The sequence below is a fragment of the Aulonocara sp. 'chitande type north' Nkhata Bay genome, linkage group LG4 (genome assembly GCF_057382095.1).
Source record: "Aulonocara sp. 'chitande type north' Nkhata Bay isolate Kocher_YH1m ecotype deep benthic linkage group LG4, A_spYH_male_GT1.1, whole genome shotgun sequence".
Taxonomy (NCBI): domain Eukaryota; kingdom Metazoa; phylum Chordata; class Actinopteri; order Cichliformes; family Cichlidae; genus Aulonocara; species Aulonocara sp. 'chitande type north' Nkhata Bay.
The window spans coordinates 27,909,180-27,930,009 of NC_141347.1; the positions used below are offsets into that span (position 1 = coordinate 27,909,180).

At 41.7% G+C, this 20,830-nt stretch overlaps 2 protein-coding genes across 2 annotated transcripts; one reads left to right on the forward strand and one right to left on the reverse strand.

The window, feature by feature from the left end:
- Positions 1 to 62: 62 nt before the first annotated feature.
- Positions 63 to 5,858, forward strand: LOC147332864 (uncharacterized). Its single transcript, XM_086289635.1, has 6 exons — positions 63 to 1,643; positions 4,188 to 4,334; positions 4,464 to 4,598; positions 4,670 to 4,771; positions 5,073 to 5,220; positions 5,355 to 5,858. The coding sequence occupies exons 2-6, from the start codon at positions 4,196 to 4,198 to the stop codon at positions 5,461 to 5,463; spliced, it is 633 nt and encodes a 210-aa protein (XP_086145761.1). The 5' UTR covers positions 63 to 1,643; positions 4,188 to 4,195; the 3' UTR covers positions 5,464 to 5,858.
- A 1,017-nt stretch (positions 5,859 to 6,875) lies between these two features.
- On the reverse strand, positions 6,876 to 20,571 carry mrtfbb (myocardin related transcription factor Bb). Its single transcript, XM_086289640.1, has 14 exons — positions 20,373 to 20,571; positions 16,977 to 17,042; positions 14,620 to 14,675; positions 14,454 to 14,529; positions 14,088 to 14,249; positions 13,515 to 13,693; positions 13,135 to 13,281; positions 11,786 to 12,033; positions 11,373 to 11,505; positions 10,393 to 11,262; positions 9,542 to 9,652; positions 9,286 to 9,423; positions 9,152 to 9,212; positions 6,876 to 9,064 (listed from the first exon to the last, which is right to left on the reverse strand). Exons 1-14 carry the CDS (start codon positions 20,470 to 20,472, stop codon positions 8,634 to 8,636), a joined length of 2,778 nt encoding a protein of 925 aa, XP_086145766.1. The 5' UTR covers positions 20,473 to 20,571; the 3' UTR covers positions 6,876 to 8,633.
- Between the last annotated feature and the right edge of the window lie 259 nt (positions 20,572 to 20,830).

Genomic DNA, 20,830 nt, shown 5'->3' on the forward strand with positions numbered 1-20,830 from the left:
GGTATTTGTTTGCCTTTGGACACTGGATGCTTTCTTACTTACTTTCATTCCAGTCCTTGTACCTTTGAGCTATGAAGCATTCAAGCACAAACAAGACACCTAACCCAAAGTATGAACCAGCGTTGTATCTACACACTTCAGACATCCAAGCAAAGAACCACTTGAATGTGATATTTAGGCACTTTGTTACTGGCAACCTGTCACAAAACACATGATATGTTCCACTTTCTTATTTAGAGTCTGCAGAATGGTCAGATAAGTTTCACAGGCATAAATAGTATTTTGTGAATGAAGGTGATTTCCAAAGAGCTACTAGCCAAAACCTTTGCATATCTCACCGTGGTGTGCAGCATGTCCTTAAAAAACATTAGTGGAGGCCAAAAGAAGAAATGCAGCAGGTAAACATAATCTGAAAAAAAAAATGCAAATACAAATCCAGCAAAGACCTGACTCAGGACCTGAGAGATACATTTGGCCCTTCAGTCGGTCCATAATATGGTTGCTGAAGCAGGGTGGCTGTCGAAGAGTCATTCTTGAGGAAGGGGGACCAGGAGAAAAGGCTGAGGTATGCAAATTTCCACAAGAATTCTACTTAAAGTCAGTGGAAACAGTGCTTTTATAGAGTGATGAATGCATATTTGAAAGTTTTGGTTCAAACCATCTTAAGTGTGTACAGAGGAGGTCAAGAGAGGAGTAGAAGAGTGAGTCTCTACAAACATCTATAAAGCAGGGTTATATTTTGGGCTCCATTTAATCGAGTGTTGTTGGGAATCCTGTCAAAACGGATGGAATAAAGAATGCAGAAAAATAAATGGCCTGTACTTGTATAGTGCTTTGCTAGTCCCTAAGGACTCACACACTGGTGATGGTAAGCTACATTGTAGCCACAGCCACCCTAGGGCGCACTGACAGAGGCGAGGCTGCCGGACACTGGCGCCTCCGGGCCCTCTGACCACCACCAGTAGCCAACGGGTGAAGTGTCTTGCCCAAGGAGACAACGACCGAGACTGTCCAAGCTTGAACTGGCAACCTTCCTATTACAAGGCGAACTCCCAACTCTTGAGCCACGATCGCCCCAAACTTACCACCAAACTTTGACCTACCATTCAATACCAAGAGGAAAGCAACTGATTGGCAATGGCTTCATTTTTCAGCATGGTATGCTTTTCCTGCCGGTGCATTAAAAATAAAAACACACTGGCACATTGTCAGCTATGGACTGGCCTCCCTAGAGCCCACACCTCAACATTACTGAAGCAGTGTGTGATCAGAGCTTTAAATGTCCTTTAAAATCCTGGAGAACTATTCCTGAAAAGCTTGCATAAGAGAGTTCAGAATGTGTTGAAGAATAAAGAGGCCAACCAACTATTGGCTTTCAAGCTTGTTAAAATTGTACAGAATAGTTTTTACATTGCAAACTGTGTTTGTGCACGTGTGTAAATCCCCATATTCTTAGCAAAAGATAAAAAGATGGGGTCTAGAGACTTTTGCATACCTGTGCAATAACATAGCTGTTTTCCTAGGCTTGCATATAAGGTTATAACCATAACCTGATGATTTGAATATTCCCTGAGAACAGTTTGCTGTTGTTGAACCAGTACCAGTGTTACAGGATATACACGATACGGCAGGAACAGAAAAAGGTAAAGCAGATATCTTCCATTAAATAATGGTGAAATAGATTTTTATGAGGTTATAAGTTGAGATGTTAGATAAATGTTACAGCGGAGCATCAGTGCAGTTGGATACTTATTTGAACTTGTTTTATATACGATTGATCAGACGATTACACGCAATCATCAGCGTCCGTGTCTCTTTCTGTTTTATAGATCTTTTGCTTGTTTTCTAAGCATCCAGTCAGACCTGAGAAGCCATGTTTCTTTTAATGATTGTGACCAAGTTATCTGATTCAGAGAAAGCAGCATATTTGACTACATGCTGGATGAACTCATGTCCTGCATCTTTTTTTATTTCATATCAGTAGTAATAAACTTTATTTCTATAGTTTATTTGTAAAATAGTTACAAGGGGTATTTGCAGAATTAGAAAAAAACTAACAATATTTCGTCCAATACATACATAGTTTTAAAAACGTTTTGGTAAGAGGAAGTAAATTCCAGAGTGTTCTGTTAAAGCCAAAACACGGTGCACCTGTTTTGTTAAGCCTGAAACTTGCATGTTTGTTGCTGATCTCGTGCTAAATATTTGAAGGGGGAACAAGATAAGCAAATCATATATGTAAATAAATATGGTTGGAATGAATTAAAAGAATATGAACTTCATCACCAGCACATTATAGTCCACAGTTTTTATTTATTTAAAGTAAACTAGCAAACACTAAAACTAATGGTTTTATTTTATTGTATGTAGTTTTCTAAGTTCACAAAATTCTTTATTCCAAAAGTCTTGTTTTGACTTTCATTGTAGTTAACTACGATGTTTAAAATCTGGTTTTAGTTTTTAGTTACATGTCAGTTAACTATAATAACGTTCGGTCCTGGGAATTGTGCCAAAAAGTGATTGCTGATGTTTGTATGTGCATTTTGTCTAATATCCATAGTTATACTGGTAAATTCATGGAGGGGATTTATATAAAATTTATTTGTTTTGCAAGTACTCTCGTGACCCTGCACTGTTGTACCTACGCTGTGTTCATTATAATCAGTCACATTATAATCAGTCCAGTCTTTTTTGCCAGTTAAAATATCTTTATAGAACTGTTAAAAGTCACTTTGCCAAAAAACTGATTGCAGTCTTTACGTTGTGATGGAAATGTTCTTTCTGCTTCAAAATGACTAAATATCATTCATGAGAGATATGTGTGACAGATTATAAGCCAACGAGCTATTTACAACAGCTTAAATACTGGCAATCACTTTTTGGACCCCTTTTGGGTTCAGAACTGCCTCGATTCTTCGTGGTATAGATTCAACAAGGTGCTGGAAACATTCCCCAAAATTCTGGTCTATGTTTACATGATAGCATCACAAAGCTGCTTCAGATTTGTTATGATGTGAACCTCCTGATCCACAATATCCCAAAGGTGCTGTGCTGGATTAAGCACAGGTGGCTGTGGAGATCATTTTAGTGCAGAAAACTTCATGTTCAAGATATTAGTTTAAGGTGATTTGAGTTTTGTGACATGGTGTGTTACTCTGATGGAAGCAACAATCAGAAGACGGGTCATAAAAGGTCAGCAACAATATTCAAGTGTACTGTGTCATTTAAACTACGGGGCACAAAGAGCATCAAGAGAATATCCTCCACAACATGCTTCCTGTTCCTAGCTGATGGGAGTGGCACCTGGTATCTGTTTAAAGGTTTGATATGTTGATATGTTTTGAGTAGCTATTTGAGTTACTGTTGCCTTCCAGTCAGTTCAAAGTAATCTAGCTATTCTACTCTGATCTCTACCATCATCAGGGCATTTCTATTGATGACATAAGTAAGATATTTTCCTTTTTTTGGACCATTCTCTGAAAACGCTAAGGATGTTTGTTTGGGAAAAATCCCAGCAGATCAAAAGATTCTAAAATACTCAGACTAGCCCGTCTGGCACCAACAAGCACGTCACGTTCATCTTTCTTTCCCGTCTGACTATCAGGTTGAACTTCAGCAGTTTGTCTTGCACAAATGCCTAAACATATTGAGTTGCGTTCGCACGATTGGCTGGTTAGATATTTGTGTTTCGCAGTTGATCAGGTTTACCTAATGCTAGAAGCTATAAGATGCTAGAAGAGCCTTCCAAGTCTCTGAGCCATCTTAAAGATGCTGTAGGTAACATGTTTTTGGCATAATTGAGAACAATTATTCTGTATTTTTAAACCAAACGTAAAAACAACTACCACAAATACAATATGAAAAATGATTAGGATAATCATGGAATCTGACTTCCATAAAATAAAATTACACAATCATTGTCATTTTAACAACTTTATGTGAAAAAGAAAGCGGTAGGAATAAACACGGAGTTGGATTTCTACTATTTTCTGCCTCTTACAACTTAAAGACAAAGATAAATGCATGCACTCTCTTATGCAATCATCTCATTTAGAATGTGGGGTTTAGAAAAGAAGCACATTTGTAAATCTTTGATTCACAGTAACATTTTATATGCTTAACCGGTCCAAAAACAATGTCTGCAATTAAATAAGATCACGCTTTCTCTTCTGCTTCTGTCCTTCCAGCAGTTGCCATGGATTTGGACAGCGAACTAAAAGAGATAGCCACTGAGATGAAACGTCTCTCACTCAAAAGGGTACAACTGAAGGAGAGGAAAAACATTCTGTGCATATTTCAAGAGTTGAGGAATCGAGCTGAGTTTGGACAAACAGGTGAGCACTCAAGCAACTTCTGTGACAGTAATGGCTGTTTGCAGTCTTTTATATTTTCCATGAGGAATAAAAGCAAGTTGCGCTATATGTATAATCTCTGTACGGTTACTGTTTTGTTTTTATAATCAGAGGAAGCAGTCTCTACTCAGAAGGAGATTGAGAGCATCGATGAGAAACTGAAGGAACTGAATGAAAAACAGTCCGAGCTCCAGAAAAATTACGACAACATGCTCAATGCCGCCAAAAACAAACAGCACAAGAAAGGTGAGTCCCAGTTTGCTATGGCAAATCTAGCACACTTTACGCAGCTAACCACATTTGTTCTTCTTTGTTAGTGGTCAGTTTCACAGACAAAGAGAATATAGATTCTGCTGCTCCTCCTTCTCCTCCTCCTGGCTCTAATATTGTCTATGTTGTGGCTCCGCCTACTATCCCAGGTGAGCTACTTTTGGAAATTTGTCCTGTAAAACATAAAAGAATGAAAAGTTGAATGAAAACCACACTCGTGGTGAGGACTGCATGCAGATACTTGTGCTTGGATCGGGCCTTCTTGAGTGCATTTTCCCTTAGCTGCAGATCAAATACGACTTCATGCTACTGATTTTTGTACCTTCATGTGTGTTTTTCTTTCTTTTTTGTGGAAAACTATTTAACAGTTTGTCCAAGTTTAAAACGAGAGAGACGGATGTTTTGTTTTTATAAAATAAATCATCAGTCATGCATTGCTTCCCTTCACAGCCCCTGAAGTGGTTCTGGAGCTGGACAAGCTCCCGGCAGCTCCGTGCAGGACACAGTGCCCAGAGTGTCGGCAGTTCATCACGACAGAGACGTTCTCCTCTGTCAGCAGTGTGACATGGCTGGTGTGCATCATGACAGCTTTAGTAGGGTATGAAAGTCTCCTCCAGATTTACCATTGAAAGATTTGGACTGTTTCTGTTTGTCTAGCCAGTGTTATTGTCACCGTTACACAGCTTCCAGGCTAGTTGTCACTTAAGTGTCTTCTTGTTTCTTCTTTCGCAGCTGTGTGGCTGGTTGCTGCCTCATCCCCTTTTGCATGGATAGGTTCAAGTCCACCAACCACAGATGTCCTAAGTGTCGAACATTAATCACAACTATTAAAAAGCTCTGAGATGAAAGCAGATAGGGAAAGATGGAGAAGATGCTGGATATCCACCTAGTGATGATAACAACACAGCTGCAAAGGGTCTCCTGCACAATGCACTGAACATCAGTGCATGACCGGTGATGTTTGTAATCTCAAACTATAGCTGCTATTACTTTTTAGAAGCCTGTCAGACGAGACAGGTGGTTTCTGCCTTTATGCATATGCATATAGGGAGTGCAGAATTATTAGGCAAGTTGTATTTTTGAGGAATAATTTTATTATTGAACAACAACCATGTTCTCAATGAACCCAAAAAAAATATCAAAGCTGAATGTTTTTGGAAGTAGTTTTTAGTTTGTTTTTAGTTTTAGTTATTTTAGGGGGATATCTGTGTGTGCAGGTGACTATTACTGTGCATAATTATTCCCTCCTTGTAAATCTCACATTTGATGATGGACCACAGGTTCAAATGGGGTTCAGATCAGGTGAACAAGGAGGCCATGTCATTAGTTTTTCTTCTTTTATACCCTTTCTTGCCAGCCACGCTGTGGAGTACTTGGACGCGTGTGATGGAGCATTGTCCTGCATGAAAATCATGTTTTTCTTGAAGGATGCAGACTTCTTCCTGTACCACTGCTTGAAGAAGGTGTCTTCCAGAAACTGGCAGTAGGACTGGGAGTTGAGCTTGACTCCATCCTCAACCCGATAAGGCCCCACAAGCTCATCTTTGATGATACCAGCCCAAACCAGTACTCCACCTCCACCTTGCTGGCGTCTGAGTCAGACGCTCTGCCCTTTACCAATCCAGCCACGGGCCCATCCATCTGGCCCATCAAGACTCACTCTCATTTCATCAGTCCATAAAACCTTAGAAAAATCAGTCTTGAGATATTTCTTGGCCCAGTCTTGACGTTTCAGCTTGTGTGTCTTGTTCAGTGGTGGTCGTCTTTCAGCCTTTCTTACCTTGGCCATGTCTCTGAGTATTGCACACCTTGTGCTTTTGGGCACTCCAGTGATGTTGCAGCTCTGAAATATGGCCAAACTGGTGGCAAGTGGCATCTTGGCAGCTGCACGCTTGACTTTTCTCAGTTCATGGGCAGTTATTTTGTGCCTTGGTTTTTCCACACGCTTCTTGCGACCCTGTTGACTATTTTGAATGAAACGCTTGATTGTTCGGTGATCATGCTTCAGAAGCTTTGCAATTTTGAGACTGCTGCATCCCTCTGCAAGATATCTCACTATTTTTGACTTTTCTGAGCCTGTCAAGTCCTTCTTTTGACCCATTTTGCCAAAGGAAAGGACGTTGCCTAATAATTATGCACACCTGATATAGGGTGTTGATGTCATTAGACCACACCCCTTCTCATTACAGAGATGCACATCACCTAATATGCTTAATTAGTAGTAGGCTTTCGAGCCTATACAGCTTGGAGTAAGACAACATGCATGAAGAGGATGATGTGGACAAAATACTCATTTGCCTAATAATTCTGCACTCCCTGTATTATAATGCATTTTTCAGGCATGTCTGTGTAACAAAATGTATATTTCATTAATACTTTGGTACTTTAAACATGCTAGTTATTTTCAAATCTTTTTTAAATATAATAAAACTTCAAAATTACAGACTTTCCTTGTAAATTTTTAATGGCAAGCAGTAAAGGGCAAGTGCTGAAGCTCATAGCCAGACACTGAAATCCCAAAGAATCTCTGTATTTACAAAACGACTGTTAATATTTGTATAAAAAGCCAACATAAATACATCATGTGTAAATCATACAAATGCAAGGTTTTTGTATGCTAGTGTAGTAAAGACTAAACATTTGTCATTCCAGCACATAACCCCTTTTTAAGGAGAGACACTTGGGTGGTCAAATGAGGCACAAAGGAGGAGATGGGGAAAAGAAATAAAAAAAAATAATAGAAATTTGCATCATTTTCATAACAACTATTTCCATATTTGGGTGGCTTAGAAACTGCCAGTAAGTGGTCAATAATTTAACAATATGACACAGTTATTACACACAAACTGTACTGCCAAGATATAATGGTTTGTGTCACTATTAACAACAGAAACCAAAAGGATAGCACGTCTTCCATTTGTTTGTATGAAGCTGATTCAAATCAGATGTGGCCAGTAGATGTCACTGAACTACAACCTGACTTGTAACGTCTGATGGTTATTTGATTTTGAAATGATGCTGCAGCAAAAACGAGCGCTGGATCATACTTCTGTTATTTTTCTCTGGTGTTGTGTGTTTGTGAGCTGCGCAGATGTCTATTTACTGAAAAATGAAAATAAATTATTCAAACATCTTCAGCCTTTAGGAATCAGTCCATCGCCCATCGCTGTAAGTGAAGAGTCTGGCTCTCTTCTTCTCTGTCTCGCTCCCTTTTTTAAGCTCGCATTTGTCTCGCGTATGTTTGACAGTGTGTACAGATGCACGGTGAGATACATAACAGACTTGTCTTCACTCTTTGATCTGTTTTGCAAAGTGCAAGAGAGGAAAACATGGGTTTTTTTTGGTAATAAATACTGGCCTTGGTTTAGTCAGAGCAGCTGGGCTGCTTGTTGTGGCCCCTTTTCTAATTTCATCATATTCACACTCCCAGCTCAAATTAAACATCTGATTTATACTTCACAATTCACATACACACAAGGATCGTGCAGCGGTTGTGTGTTTACAATCTGTTTTGATAGTGATAATCATTCCAAGACAGGGTGGAGTAAACTACACAGCAGCCCTCAGCTACATTCGCTGTTTGGCCGTTAGCACTGTGGCCAGGATTTGGGACATTTTCCTGCTCTTTCTGCTCACACCACGCTGACTGTAAAGCTCTACATTCACTGAGATCAGAGGACTAAGAGGAATCAATAACATTAAATGAGACTGATAACAAATCAGCGGCGTGTCTTGAGATGGAAATCTTAAAAGCTTACTTCCACTTTCAGCTCAAACTGCCAGTACCACTCTAACTTTATCTGTCTCCCGATACAACCAGAGGATTTAGAGACCTCAAAGGAAGCAGTTCAGCAACTTCTAAAGTGATGTTGCACGATGAGATTATTACAGAGCTGATTTATCTGTCTGGAAAGCAGAACGGGGCTGCTGAAGCATCCAAACAGCTCTTATTGTCTCATGGAAACAAAAGCAGTCTTCTCTCACAATGAAAAACGATCGCCTTGACAGCACTCAGTCCCAGTTCAAGTGCAGTTCACTAGAGTCCAGGAAGTCAGACGAGAAGACGCCTACTGGCACCGACACATCCAAAGAGTGACCCTCCTCTGCTGGCACAGACAGAGTGAGATCCAGCCAATCCATGTTGTCCATGTTGAGAGCAGAGGTGGACATGTTGTCATTAAAATCCACTTCCATGGTGTCCCCAGGTGCATGTAACTCATCCATCAGCTTCAGTTTTTGTGGTTCTGTGTCAGGGAGCAGTGCGCCCTCCAGGAGGGTTTCCAGCCGGGAGTCGGAGGTCACGCACGCAGGCGGCTTTGCTACCTGGACTAAGGGTGGAGGGCGGGATAAAGCTGTGTTGATGGGAAGGGTGGTTACACTAGCTGTCACCACAAGAAGCTTATCCAGGTTGGGAGGATCCTGTGTAATATAGGGGGAGATCTCTGAAAAAAAGAAGAAGAGAAGGACATGGTGAGATTTAAAACCTCATAAAGGTATCACAATAATCAAATCACACCCAGTATTCTCACCACCACTCTCCAGCAACACGTCAAACAGGTCATCCATCTCCTGGCTGGCCGCAGTGGGACCCTGCAGAGAAGAGAAACCGTTACATGTCTGAATGACACAAGTGAGATGCTATATTTATGTATCAGATTCTTGCCTGAACAGCTGTTAACATGCTGTGTTTCTGTTTAACGGCATCCTCATAGCGCGGTGGGTCTTTACACTTTGACACGTGGTTCGTGAATTTTGGATGCTGCAAGATCAAACTGTTTGGAGACTGGCTGGAACAGGGAGGCTAATAAACAGGAAATAAACAACATCAAATACAAAAATACTAACTACATAACATTAATTCTTGCATGCTTTACAGAAAAATTAAACATAAGCAGAAGGAACATAAGGATAATCTCCACCTTATTTGTAGGTCCTTTGGGAAGAGCCTGGCCTGAAGAAGCTCCTGCAGTGCATCCACTCACTGGGAATGTATTGAGAAAGTTCTGTGCCGCGGTATTAATCCTCCACGTCTGCACAGAGAATTGAAGAGGTCAGCACGGAGGCATCAGTGCAATCAAACATACTTTCTCTCAGGGAGTTTGGTTAAAGTAGCAGTGCAGCTGCATGAGAACTGTGGAAACCTGAAAGAAAACCCACTGTGAATCATTCACTTTTACGCAAAGACATCTTAAATTAAATTTCTTCAGCCCCTCTCCAGCCGGAGGATGACAATGTTTCATCTACCTATGACGGCACTGTTTGCAGGGTAAACCATGAGAGCTGCGGTTGAGTTAAGCAGCGGGTTCTGTTACTAATTCTGCCTGCATGTCGGACTCAGAGCAGAGGAATGACTGGGAGCGATGAGGGCACGATGGTCAGCTCTCACTCAGCACCTGCTCCAGTAACCCATGTTTCCACAGGCTTTCTTTTGATGTGCGGAGTGAAAGATGCCACCACTCAGCAGAGGCCTGTTATTACCGTAGCATGAAGGAAGGCGCATTAGCCATGGTAGCGCTTAACTGACTGTTAAATTAGTTACGTGATATATTATGCAGTGCCATGAAAAACATGGCAGAACATTTATGATGTTATCTTGTGTTTACACAGCACAATACTGGATTTATGATTTCAGGCGCGCATACATACGCATTGATACGTTTCCAGTTCCTACAAGGAGACTAAAGTGAGCACAAAGTCACAGCTGATAGTGGTGATGAATGGGGAGACAGGCTGAGGCAGTCTGTAGAAGCAGCGTAGCTTTTTTTCTTACCTTTGCCAGTGGCTGGGTTTGAGTACTGCATTGCTGATGTATTGCTGCTGAGGCCTCTGTTTTCTGTGGCACCGATCCAGAAGCCTGGATAAGGCCTGTGTGTAATGCAATGCCTTTGGTGGGGAGCTGGATAGTGGCTGCTGAGGCAGGAAGGGATGCGGGCAGTAGGATCTGAGCTCCGGCCTGCGCAGGCTGACGGGATTCAGACTGTGTGATGGTCTGGTGACCGAGAATGAATTGATTTTGACTGGCTATGTGGCTCTGATCTGCAGGCTCTTCCTGTTTGACCAGTACTGGCAGACCAGGAGAGCTGCAGGATGCAGTGCAGTTTGACGGACTCCTGCGTTCCTCTTTGACCTGCACAGGAAGCAGAGGACTGAGCTGAGATGGAGAGTCTCCCTGTTGACTCCTTTTCTCCACCTCCAATTGCATCTTCAGTTCCTCCACCAGCCTCTGCTCCTGCTCCAGCTTCCTCATTAGTTCCTTAATCTGACGCTCCTTTTCATGTAGCCGTTTGTCCTTTTCAGAGTCCTGCTCGTGGGATTTTGTGTCCATGGGACACTCCTCATGTGGCGCACTCTGTGGGGAGCTCATGCAGGGAGCATGATGGGCTGGAGCATCTGAAAGCAGTTTTGTTGGACTGTCTGCTGTACTATTATCTTCTATGCCCAGATTAGAGACTCTAGAAGCAATAGGGGACACTGGTGGGGTTAATTTAGGAGTTTCTGACTGTGAGATTGCTGCATCGATGGGAGCAGCAGTCTGGATGCTAGAGTTCTCCTGATACAGCTTTAGCCTCTCGATCAGCTCAGTCTTGGTCCCAGAAACAGGCAAAGATCTGAGTTTTAATTCCATTTTCAGCTCAGCTACCTGCAAAGATAAAAGACTTGTAAAACAGCTGCACAACACTCAGCTCGTTCACCTCTGCAGCAATCATATATGCATGATACAATCAGGCTGCGCAGGCTGCAGTGCGTCACCTTCATCTCGTCCAGATTAGCTGGTAAGTGATCCGGCTTGCGGTTCATGTGGTGGAGCTGCAAAGGGGCAGACGCAGCGTTTCCACTAAAAGCAATGTTAGAACAGCTGGTTTGTACCTCAGTTGTTGGTCTGCTGTAATAAGATGTCAAGAAAAGGGAGTGCAGATGAGAGAGGGATTTTTTCTTTAATCCATTTTTCATAATGAGCACCTTCTGTGTAGGAAGCTGCGAGCAGGAAATGCAGAGTAATTGAGACAAAAAGCAGCTGTGATTAAACCGTGATAACAGTTATTACATTTTACATAACAAGGTGCGTACGTCTGACTGAGGATTTGAAAATCAACGTTGAAGTAATTGTAATGAGGATAAGAAAAATCCTGACTGCGATGAAGTAAAGCTTAATGGAGCCATACTTGAGCTTGGAGGCCTGGTAATTGTACTGCTGCTGTTGCTGCTTCTGCTGGTTTAGGATCTGGAGCTGCAAGAACTGCTGCTGTTGCTGCAGGAGGCGGGCGTAAGCAGAGTCCATTGGCACGTCATTAAGCTCTTGTTTCTGGTCCGGGGGAATATACTGATGGTACTTCAACTTCTTCACTCGTGGTTTGGGCTCTTTGCTCTTTTTGCTGCGGCTTTTTTCAGCAGGAGGCTTAGCCAAGCTTTGCTGCAGAGCACAACACACACAAAAAAGGGGTACATAAGACCAGAGAGGACCATGTGGAGGATATTCTTTCCTCATGACTGATCTCAGGCCAGTCCAGTTAACTTTATCAGGGAAGACAGTTTGCACTGCCAGTACCAACACTGTAAGAGTTGGAACTGATACGGTACTTTTATAACTTTAACATTAACATTGCTCTGACACTCGATGAGAACAGCAGGATGAGGAAACGGGTAGTGGAAATGTTACACTTATTGTTTTACCACCTGCAATTACAGGATGTAGTACTCATGAAAATGGCTTGGCACAAGAGCAGCAGGTTCTAGCAATGAAATCAGAAACTCGGGCCGGGTTAAACAAGCACTCACTTTCCAGTTTGTCAAACTCACTCCCTTATTATGTTCAAAGGGAGGGAGAGTTTAGCTTATACTCTGAGGATAACTGCATTATGATAAATGGATAAGTTATAGCTTCACTCCCGTTCTTTGATTCACAGCTTAGCCACGATGAGGAGGGCCGGCCTGTCATTTGACCCTAAAAATAGACAAACTGTGGCACAGATTTAAACCTCTGGATGGGTGAAATAACTTTAACCCTTGCTCTTTGACCTGCGCTCAACTCCAGCTAAATGCTGAATTTTTTTTGTCTGAGCCAAAACTGATGTAACTTTTAGCATGAGAAATAACAGACTCTGACATTGTGTCTCTCGTCACATTTTCAAAGGAAGCAAACAAAATAAATCAAACACACAGATGAAGAAAATAAGTCAGGAAAACAGAGCCAGAGGTCAACACTGCAACAGCTGCGTATAAACTACACGACAACAATGACAAGTAACCATAAACTTATTATTATTATTATTTTTAGAAAAATAAAGAAGATTGGGTTTTTAGGGGAAATACAGATAGTTATTTTGAAGGTCAGATTGCCAAGACTTTGGAAACTATTTTCCCACAGCCAAAAATCTCATGTTTTTATATGATAGTGTTATTGGTTACGGTTACATATGATGATGATGATTTAAGACCTCAGAGGATTTTAAAAAGCATCACTAATCTAACTTTAGCTGTAAGATCACATTAAAATGACTAAGAGAAAAGTCACCTTCACAAGAACTGGCCCCGGTGTAACACAGGTGACGACAGTGGTGACAGGTTGAGGTTGAGTTGATTGTGGGTTGCTTTGTTGCTCACCGGTGGGCATAGGGTTGTTTAAATCTGATGCAGACTGTGAGCTGGGTGGCGGGGAGTGCTAAGAAAAGTAAAGAGAGAGCAAAATCACATGAGCCCCTCAGTAAGAACAGCAAAGCTGAAACACCTGCTAACTATCATGCCACCTATGAAAAGGAAGAAAATATGACCCAAAATAGGCTGATAAACACTTGAAAAATGAGCATGGAAAACTACTAAAACACAGCTGATGTGCTGTATGTAGCAACTTAAGTAACCTAGGTTTTTGGTCGTCTGATACTGGTGTTGTTGTACCTGTATGGTCGTTTTTAACATAAGAGTGGCTTCTTCAGACTCCCGCGGCGAGGCCGATGTAGAGCTGGGAGAGTGTTGGCTTGCAGGACGTTGCGGTGAAAAGGCATCGCTGCTGTCCTCATCAAAGTTGTACACGTCCGAAGTGTCAGGTGTCTTCGCACGATCCACCTTGCTACCACCTGTGGCACAGGATCAAAAAATAAGCAAGCACTGGTTATTATTTATTTCAAGGATAAATAAAAATAATGCAAATAGAGCAAAAATCTCTGACTATAGTTTAGAGATGTAAGCTGAGACTGCCCTGCTGAGATATTTCGACGTAAATGTCATAAAAAACAAGCTACAGTTTTTTCAGTGAGGGCCAGCTTATCAGTATTAGCATTATCACAGTTTTACTGCTGTAATTAAACGGGGAGACCTTTCTCACAGCAGGCCTTTGCTTCCCAAACAAAGATAATACATCATTAAAAATAGATAAAAATCCACCAGATGTGCTGCACAGCTGGTTTGAATTACCTTCGCTGCACTCACTGTAAGTGGTGAACAGATATAATAATAACAATGAGGCTCTACCATTATTAACCTCCTCAACACCGGGGTCCACAGGCAGGATGTTCTTCTCCACCAGCTCCATGGGTCCGGGCCTCTGGGCGATCTTCTCATTGAGATCATCAGTCAGTCTGGCCCTCTTCAGCTTCATTTGTGTGGCCTGCAGGGAGGGCTCTGCATGTGTCTCTGATAAACACAAAGAGGATGTTCATCTGTGATCTGGCCAGTATCAGTCAGTCTCTCAAACTGCTTTATCATACTGACTCACAGCAGACTGAGCCAGACCTCACAAAAGCCATGCGTGTGGTTATAGCTTTGTTAAACACAAAGGTAATCATCTCTCTTATCTCAACACTCTTGCCCAGTAAGAAAACACCCCCGGATGATTACCTTGTAGGATGTGCATGCGGACCAGCTCAGAACGTCCGGGTCGGCTGCAGAGTTTGTGCTTCAGGAAGGTCCCAGTCTGTTTAAGAAAAGAAAAAAAAATAAGAAAATACTCTGGGTACAGGATTGTGATCATCTGCAGGCTAGAGTGCATTCATTGCTGGCTTACCCTGGCTCTCTCCAGGCTGCGAATCTGCTCATGGAAGGCAGCAGGTGCTTTTAGGGCTACGAGAAGAGAAATCCATAAGAAATCAATACATTTTCTTGTTTAATACAGGCTAATTTCACACACACGAATGTTCCTTTGATTTTAAGACTGACGTCTTTTTGCATTCTTTCTTTCTAATCCCAAATAGTTTCCCCTTTGTCTGCCTTTGATATCATGACAAAGTATGTTTATGTAGCAAGCCTCTTAGTGATAAGATTGTACTCCACAACAACAGAAATGACGGTGTAACAGCATAAGTATAATACCACAGGAAATCTCAGTATTTCTAAAACATATACTTTTCATAATGGCCCTCATTAAAAAGTCTTTTAAAGTTATCAAGCAGTTTTCTCAAAAGTACCAATAACGTACTGTATGCCGACATAAAGTGTTTAAAATTATGGACAACACATATGTAAAAAAAATCTAAACTACAAATACACATTTGTTACAAACAGTGTAAGCAGATATAAAGAAGAAAAGAAGGGAGATAAAATGCATCTTTATTCCCAAATATGCCAAAAAACTATTTTCACACTCCAGGGTCGTCCAGTTTCATGTCATTGTTTATTATTTTGTCTCCTTTTTGGCATGCAATGGCGTGTCATTAATAATCAGCAGCTCGTGGGCGGGTGTCTGACAGGAAGTGTCAGTTTAGCTGACTCAAACAACGATTATTCCGTCCTAATTTCTGATCTGACCGAGTAAACTTGTTGAGCTTCAGACGAGGTCTGGCTCACCGGCGAGTCACCTCTGCTATGACGAACATTGTTTGGTTTAAGGACACTCTGCCTGGGGGGTGCTCTGAGGAGTGTGTCAGAGGAGCAAAGCAAACATTCCTCATGACCAAAACCTCACTGCATACCTATCATAAGCCTCTAAGTGTAGGAGAGGCAGATTGCTATGGAGAATGGCCTGGGAGGCTTGTGTGCAGGCTACGCTTGGCCAGGCCGCAGAGGAGATGGGGGGGCGTCTGACCTCCACTGAAGGCCCAGCCGCTGACTCATGAGGCCGCGTGGAGCCAGAGAGGACCTGAAAACTTGACTACAGGGGGCTTTTCATGACAGAACTAGATAAAGAGGAAGATGTCCATCTTTTTCCCTTTCTGTCTTTCCAGCTCTCAGTGGGATTCTGTCACAGTTTCAGCTCATCTTTTATTGACTGTACTCCTAAACAAAAGGCTTGCTGGAGGGAGGTAAAACAGGGACCGAGTCAGCTCCACCTCTGCTGGATCAAAGGATGGATGTGGATGGTATTAAAGCGGAGAAAGCCACTCCAGCTTTGACACCAGTGTGTCATTTATCTGTTATATATTCCAACCATTTTCACCAGGTTTTCAAGCACAGTGAAGCGATTTCAGCCTCTGACATAATTCTATAAAACAGCCCTTATAAAATAAAGCAGTTTGATGTACAAAGAGGATCTATTATATTAACTCTGAAATCCATATTCTCGATTCTTGGACTCTACTAAAGTGGCTTTGCATGATTTATAAGTCAAAATAATCCTCATTGATCCTGTATTAGGCTTTGGTGCAGCTCCTCAGTTCTTCCACTGTCTCAAACAAGTCGTTTTAGCTCCTCTCTCTTCAGTGCCACCCTCAATTCATACCAACTTTCTTCTGATTGGCTGCCCCTGGTAAATTTGAGGTTTGATCAGCAGGTTCAGCCGGAATTTCTGTACTCACACTTGTATGCCTGTCAAGGGATATTCCATCTCTTTGACATCACACACAGTCAAGAATAGAAACGTCCTGAAAACAGTCTGAAGCCTGAGCGTTTGGCTCAAATTACTTGTAGTTAAAGAAACTCATTATTTCACACTAATGGGCTCCATTTAAATCCATCCATCCATCCCTCAGTCTAGTTTCTTCCACTTATCCAATCATTACAGAGGATTCATGATAAGCAGTGTATACTGGATGTCCTTCTACCCAGCAACATTTTGTAGGACACTTTCCTAAGGTAAGCTGAGCTATATTATCTCTCCAGTACATTCAAAACCTACCCCTGGGTCTCCTTCCAGATGTGCATGCTCAGAAAAACTATCCTGATTACAAGCCCAAGGGTTGGCTCTACTCTTGCAGCTCCCACTAGATTTGATTTATTAAATTATCAAATAAAAGCACAAAAAAATACCACAATAAATTCTGTATTTTGAGTTGCTTCATGATCCCCTATGTTCACCAGCTATTTGCTAATAGAGCCTGTTAATTTGGGAGAAATAAAAACAGAATATTTTGCTAGCTATAAATTTTTTATTTCTTATTAACACTGTTGGTGATGTTCACTGTTGTCTTATGTAGTAAAAATACTCACGCGGCATGATGCCTTGGTCCACAAGTTGCTCCCGAGTTCTCCTCTGCTGCAGACAGAGCTGCAGGACTATGAGAAAGCGGAGACACAGAGGTCAGGGTTAAACTTTTACCATTCAGAACCAGTTTGACTGAGTCACCTAACAACCATCCCTTCTGGCTTTGAACTGCGAAACCTGCAAGACTTCAAATAAAACAAGGCACTTATTATTTCTCAATCAATACGCTGCCCGAAGGGCTCAACTGTAAACCCCGTTCACCACCACAGACATTCTGTACTCTTCCTGTATGGTTTTAGCTCAGGGGTTGTGAGGAGTACCACACATTTTACAACACGCAAACAGTGTGATTGGCTGACAGCCTTCCCAGTGAGAGGCAATATCTCTGTGTGGGTTGCAAATGCGCTGAGGAAATAAAGTAACTACAGAGAAGAACACAAACAGATAAAAGAGGGATTAATGTCAGACCTGCAGTTACAATAATGAGGAAAACTTGAGCTGGTCATGACACCACTGAGAGCCAAGTAACTTGTGTCTGTTTAATAAATTGTTTTTAAAAACTAATCTTGCTTTGGATGGATAAGAAGTGACCAGTCATGTTACTGTGGAACATCAAAGACATGACTATCTTCCAACAGAAATAGTTGAGTCTTGCATGCGAGCTCTGCATATAGCACTTGGATGATCTTCGGTTTTATTTCCCCAAAAATATAAACTGTAGTAAGACGTTGTTTAAACATTTATAAACACGTGAGCGTGGACATGTTATTTCAGTAGAACGCCGAAATTCAGTGCAGGCAAAAAAAAAAAAAAGTCTGAACAGAAGGCGGTGGGTGATGGGAACGAATGAAGTGGCGGTGGTGAGGTACGTGAGGCCTTTATTGTCACCCTCGTAGTAAAGTGAAGTTAACTTTAGCTCGATATACTCAGGGGCATTTTTGGGGGGTGGGGGGCAGCTCCCACTCATACACAAACACACACAAATACAAGGCAGACCTGCTCAACTCTCCTGGGAAAGGCACTGCTTCTGAACGGGCCTCTGTGACTCACGCTAGCAAAAATAAACTGGGCAGCTGTGAGAACAAGGCCTGGGAACCATGAAATTTGGGGGTAGTTAAGGGGGTGGGCTCTGCATTTGTACGCAGAGACGAGGGGATGTTCATGGGCTTCTACTGGTGGGCAAGGGAACGCGGAGTGACAAGAACCGAGGCAAAGGGTGGAAGGCCGAGGCCACTCTCATAGCAGCCCATCCACTGCAGGACAGAGAACACAGTGTGCCTGCTCTGCCTGCTGTGTTTCCTATTACAAACACAGGCCAGAGGGGTTTATGGTCAGCCAGAGATGGATCATAACGGAAGATTGTAGAAAATGCCACAAGCAAGAGAAGAGTGCATACTACAACATATGAATAATATCAAAAAGTGCCTCCTAGCTCTGACAGAGAAGGCAATTTTTAATTTGAGGTATGGTAGTATGGGGTTACAACTCATGCCGGGTCCTCCTCATCACTCGGTGTCATCTTTGGTTCAACCTGAACCCTGGCTAACCTTCTCCGTGATGCAAACTGGCTCCGCTCTCCTGCTCACCAGCAAAGCGTAAACAGAGGTTTTGGAGAAACATAGAGAGGGGGCTCGGCTCAAATCCTTGTCTACTGATGTAATCTCTAATCTCAGACCCATGTTGTTCTCAGCAAATCATCCCTGGAGGTCTCCCATCAGACCTCTGAAACAATACAAATAAAAACTGGTGTGGCCAAAGCTGAATTTAGTTTAGAAAGAGACTCATGCTGGGTTATGTTGATTTTGCAGTTATAAATACAGAATTCTCCAAACAGAGTCCCACTTTAACAGCATTTGAGGCATTTATGATGGAATGCATCATGAATATTGAAATAAAATTAGTCTATCAAAAATGTCATTTTGATTTTCCTTCCATGCCTTTGTGTGGAGCCTAGAAACTTAAAGGCTGACTTCAATCCTTGGAAAAAACATACCTGCAAACTTATCGATAATAAAACACGTACATCCTACGTTTAGCAATGCAGAGAATTCATCAGCAAGACTATCTCAGTATCTCAATTTTACATTATTTTTTAATTTTTGTATTATTTTGCCTCAGTGAAAAAAGCCAGAATCATATTAATAATAAGAAAGTAAAAAAATATTGCTTCCTTTCTGCCACGATTAGGTGTCAGGGCAACCAGGTTTCTCGCTTTATATGGGAAAGAAAAGCCTTTTAATAACATTATCCCACATTTTAAATGGCAAAAGTTTTTTTAAGGTTTCATCCAATGACAGTGAAAAAAGCAGAATGACTGTGTGGAAGCCAGTTGTTTGAGTTTTAAAGTGTATAAATACACAGGCGAAAATATGATGTGAAGTGAAGCAGAAGCACAAACTTCTGCTTCCTGTCAAGCTTGTTGTATTTTTTTTTTTTTTTTAGCAAAGGAGTAAAATTCAAGGAAACACATTTTGGCTAAATGCCAAACCTGCAAAGATTGTGATTTTTTTTTAAAGACAGACACATTAAAGTCTCAGACTAACTCCTAATATCGGTATCAGCATCATCCCACACAAACATACTCTTTCCCCAGCATTTACTTTGTTAGGATTTGGTCAGATTAGTGTCAGATTATTACTCTGTCCTGGCAAAGTGATCTGAATCTATGAAGAAAGAGATATACTTAGTCAGGTAATGAATAATGATTTTTGTAAAAGCAGCAAGAATAGTTCTAGTGGAAAAACTTATATATATACTTCTTTTGCATAAATCCAGTATAATACACTGTTTTCATTTGAGTGTGATTCTCTGCTCACAGTATTAAAACGTAGCATGCAAAACACGCTATGTTGGATGCCCTATAAACTTTTGGTATTTGCAAAGGTTTTTTTTTCTCACATTGCCAAACAAAGCCTATAAATCACTAACAAGACAGGTATTTTGTGTTTTACTGGCAGAGGCCACTTGCTTAGAGGAATGTCCTGGTGATGAATGCAAACCAGGAAGATAAAAACATGCAAATAATGATCAGAATCCTGATTAGCAGCATATCCAACTACTGCACTTCAGTTGAAGTAACTTCATTGTGTATGCGCATTACAAGAGTGAAGTCATGCTTCTGTGAGGTAATACCTTATAATAGTGATCCTACAGAGTGCCAGTTTGAACACAGGTAATTTAAAGCGATGGGTAATTACTTTCTACTTAAACAAATTCATCAGAATTCAAAAGAAGTGATGCTCCACTTGAGTCACGATCATGATCTTTTACTGTCATTTCCTGTTATGGCTGTGTGTCCATCACAACAATCCCCCCCTCTGCTTCCGAAGGCAGGGGATTAACATTACATTACAACAAAGCTTTCTGGTTAGAAAAGAAAGAAAGAAAGAAAGAAGCAGTACCTGATTTGAATTTACCCCTGCAGATGGAAGGGGTCTCCACGTCAAGGCACGCCATAGGGAAAAGTTGTAGTTCGATTGGTGGCCAGGTCTGGAGTCCCATGTGGTGATGAGGCCAGTGGAGAACACGGGAGTCAGCGAGAGGGAGGAAAGAGCCAGCGCTGAGAGGACGACAGCTGGCTCGCTCTCTCTCCGTCTCTCTGCCGGCCTCAGTGGAGAAAGTGTGTGTAAGTATGTGTGAGCGCTCACTCAACGTCAGAAGGAGGGAACACAGTGGTGCCTGCGTTAACCCTCGCTAGGTCACTGTGTTGTGTTCACAGAAGACTCAAATTGCAACACGACACCAGAGGGAACAACTTTTAAACGTGGTAATAATCAATATTTCTTATGCTGGGGAAATTCACTTGGCCTGGGACCAAAACATTTACTGGCAACCAATAGGAAGCTGATCAAAACAGGCT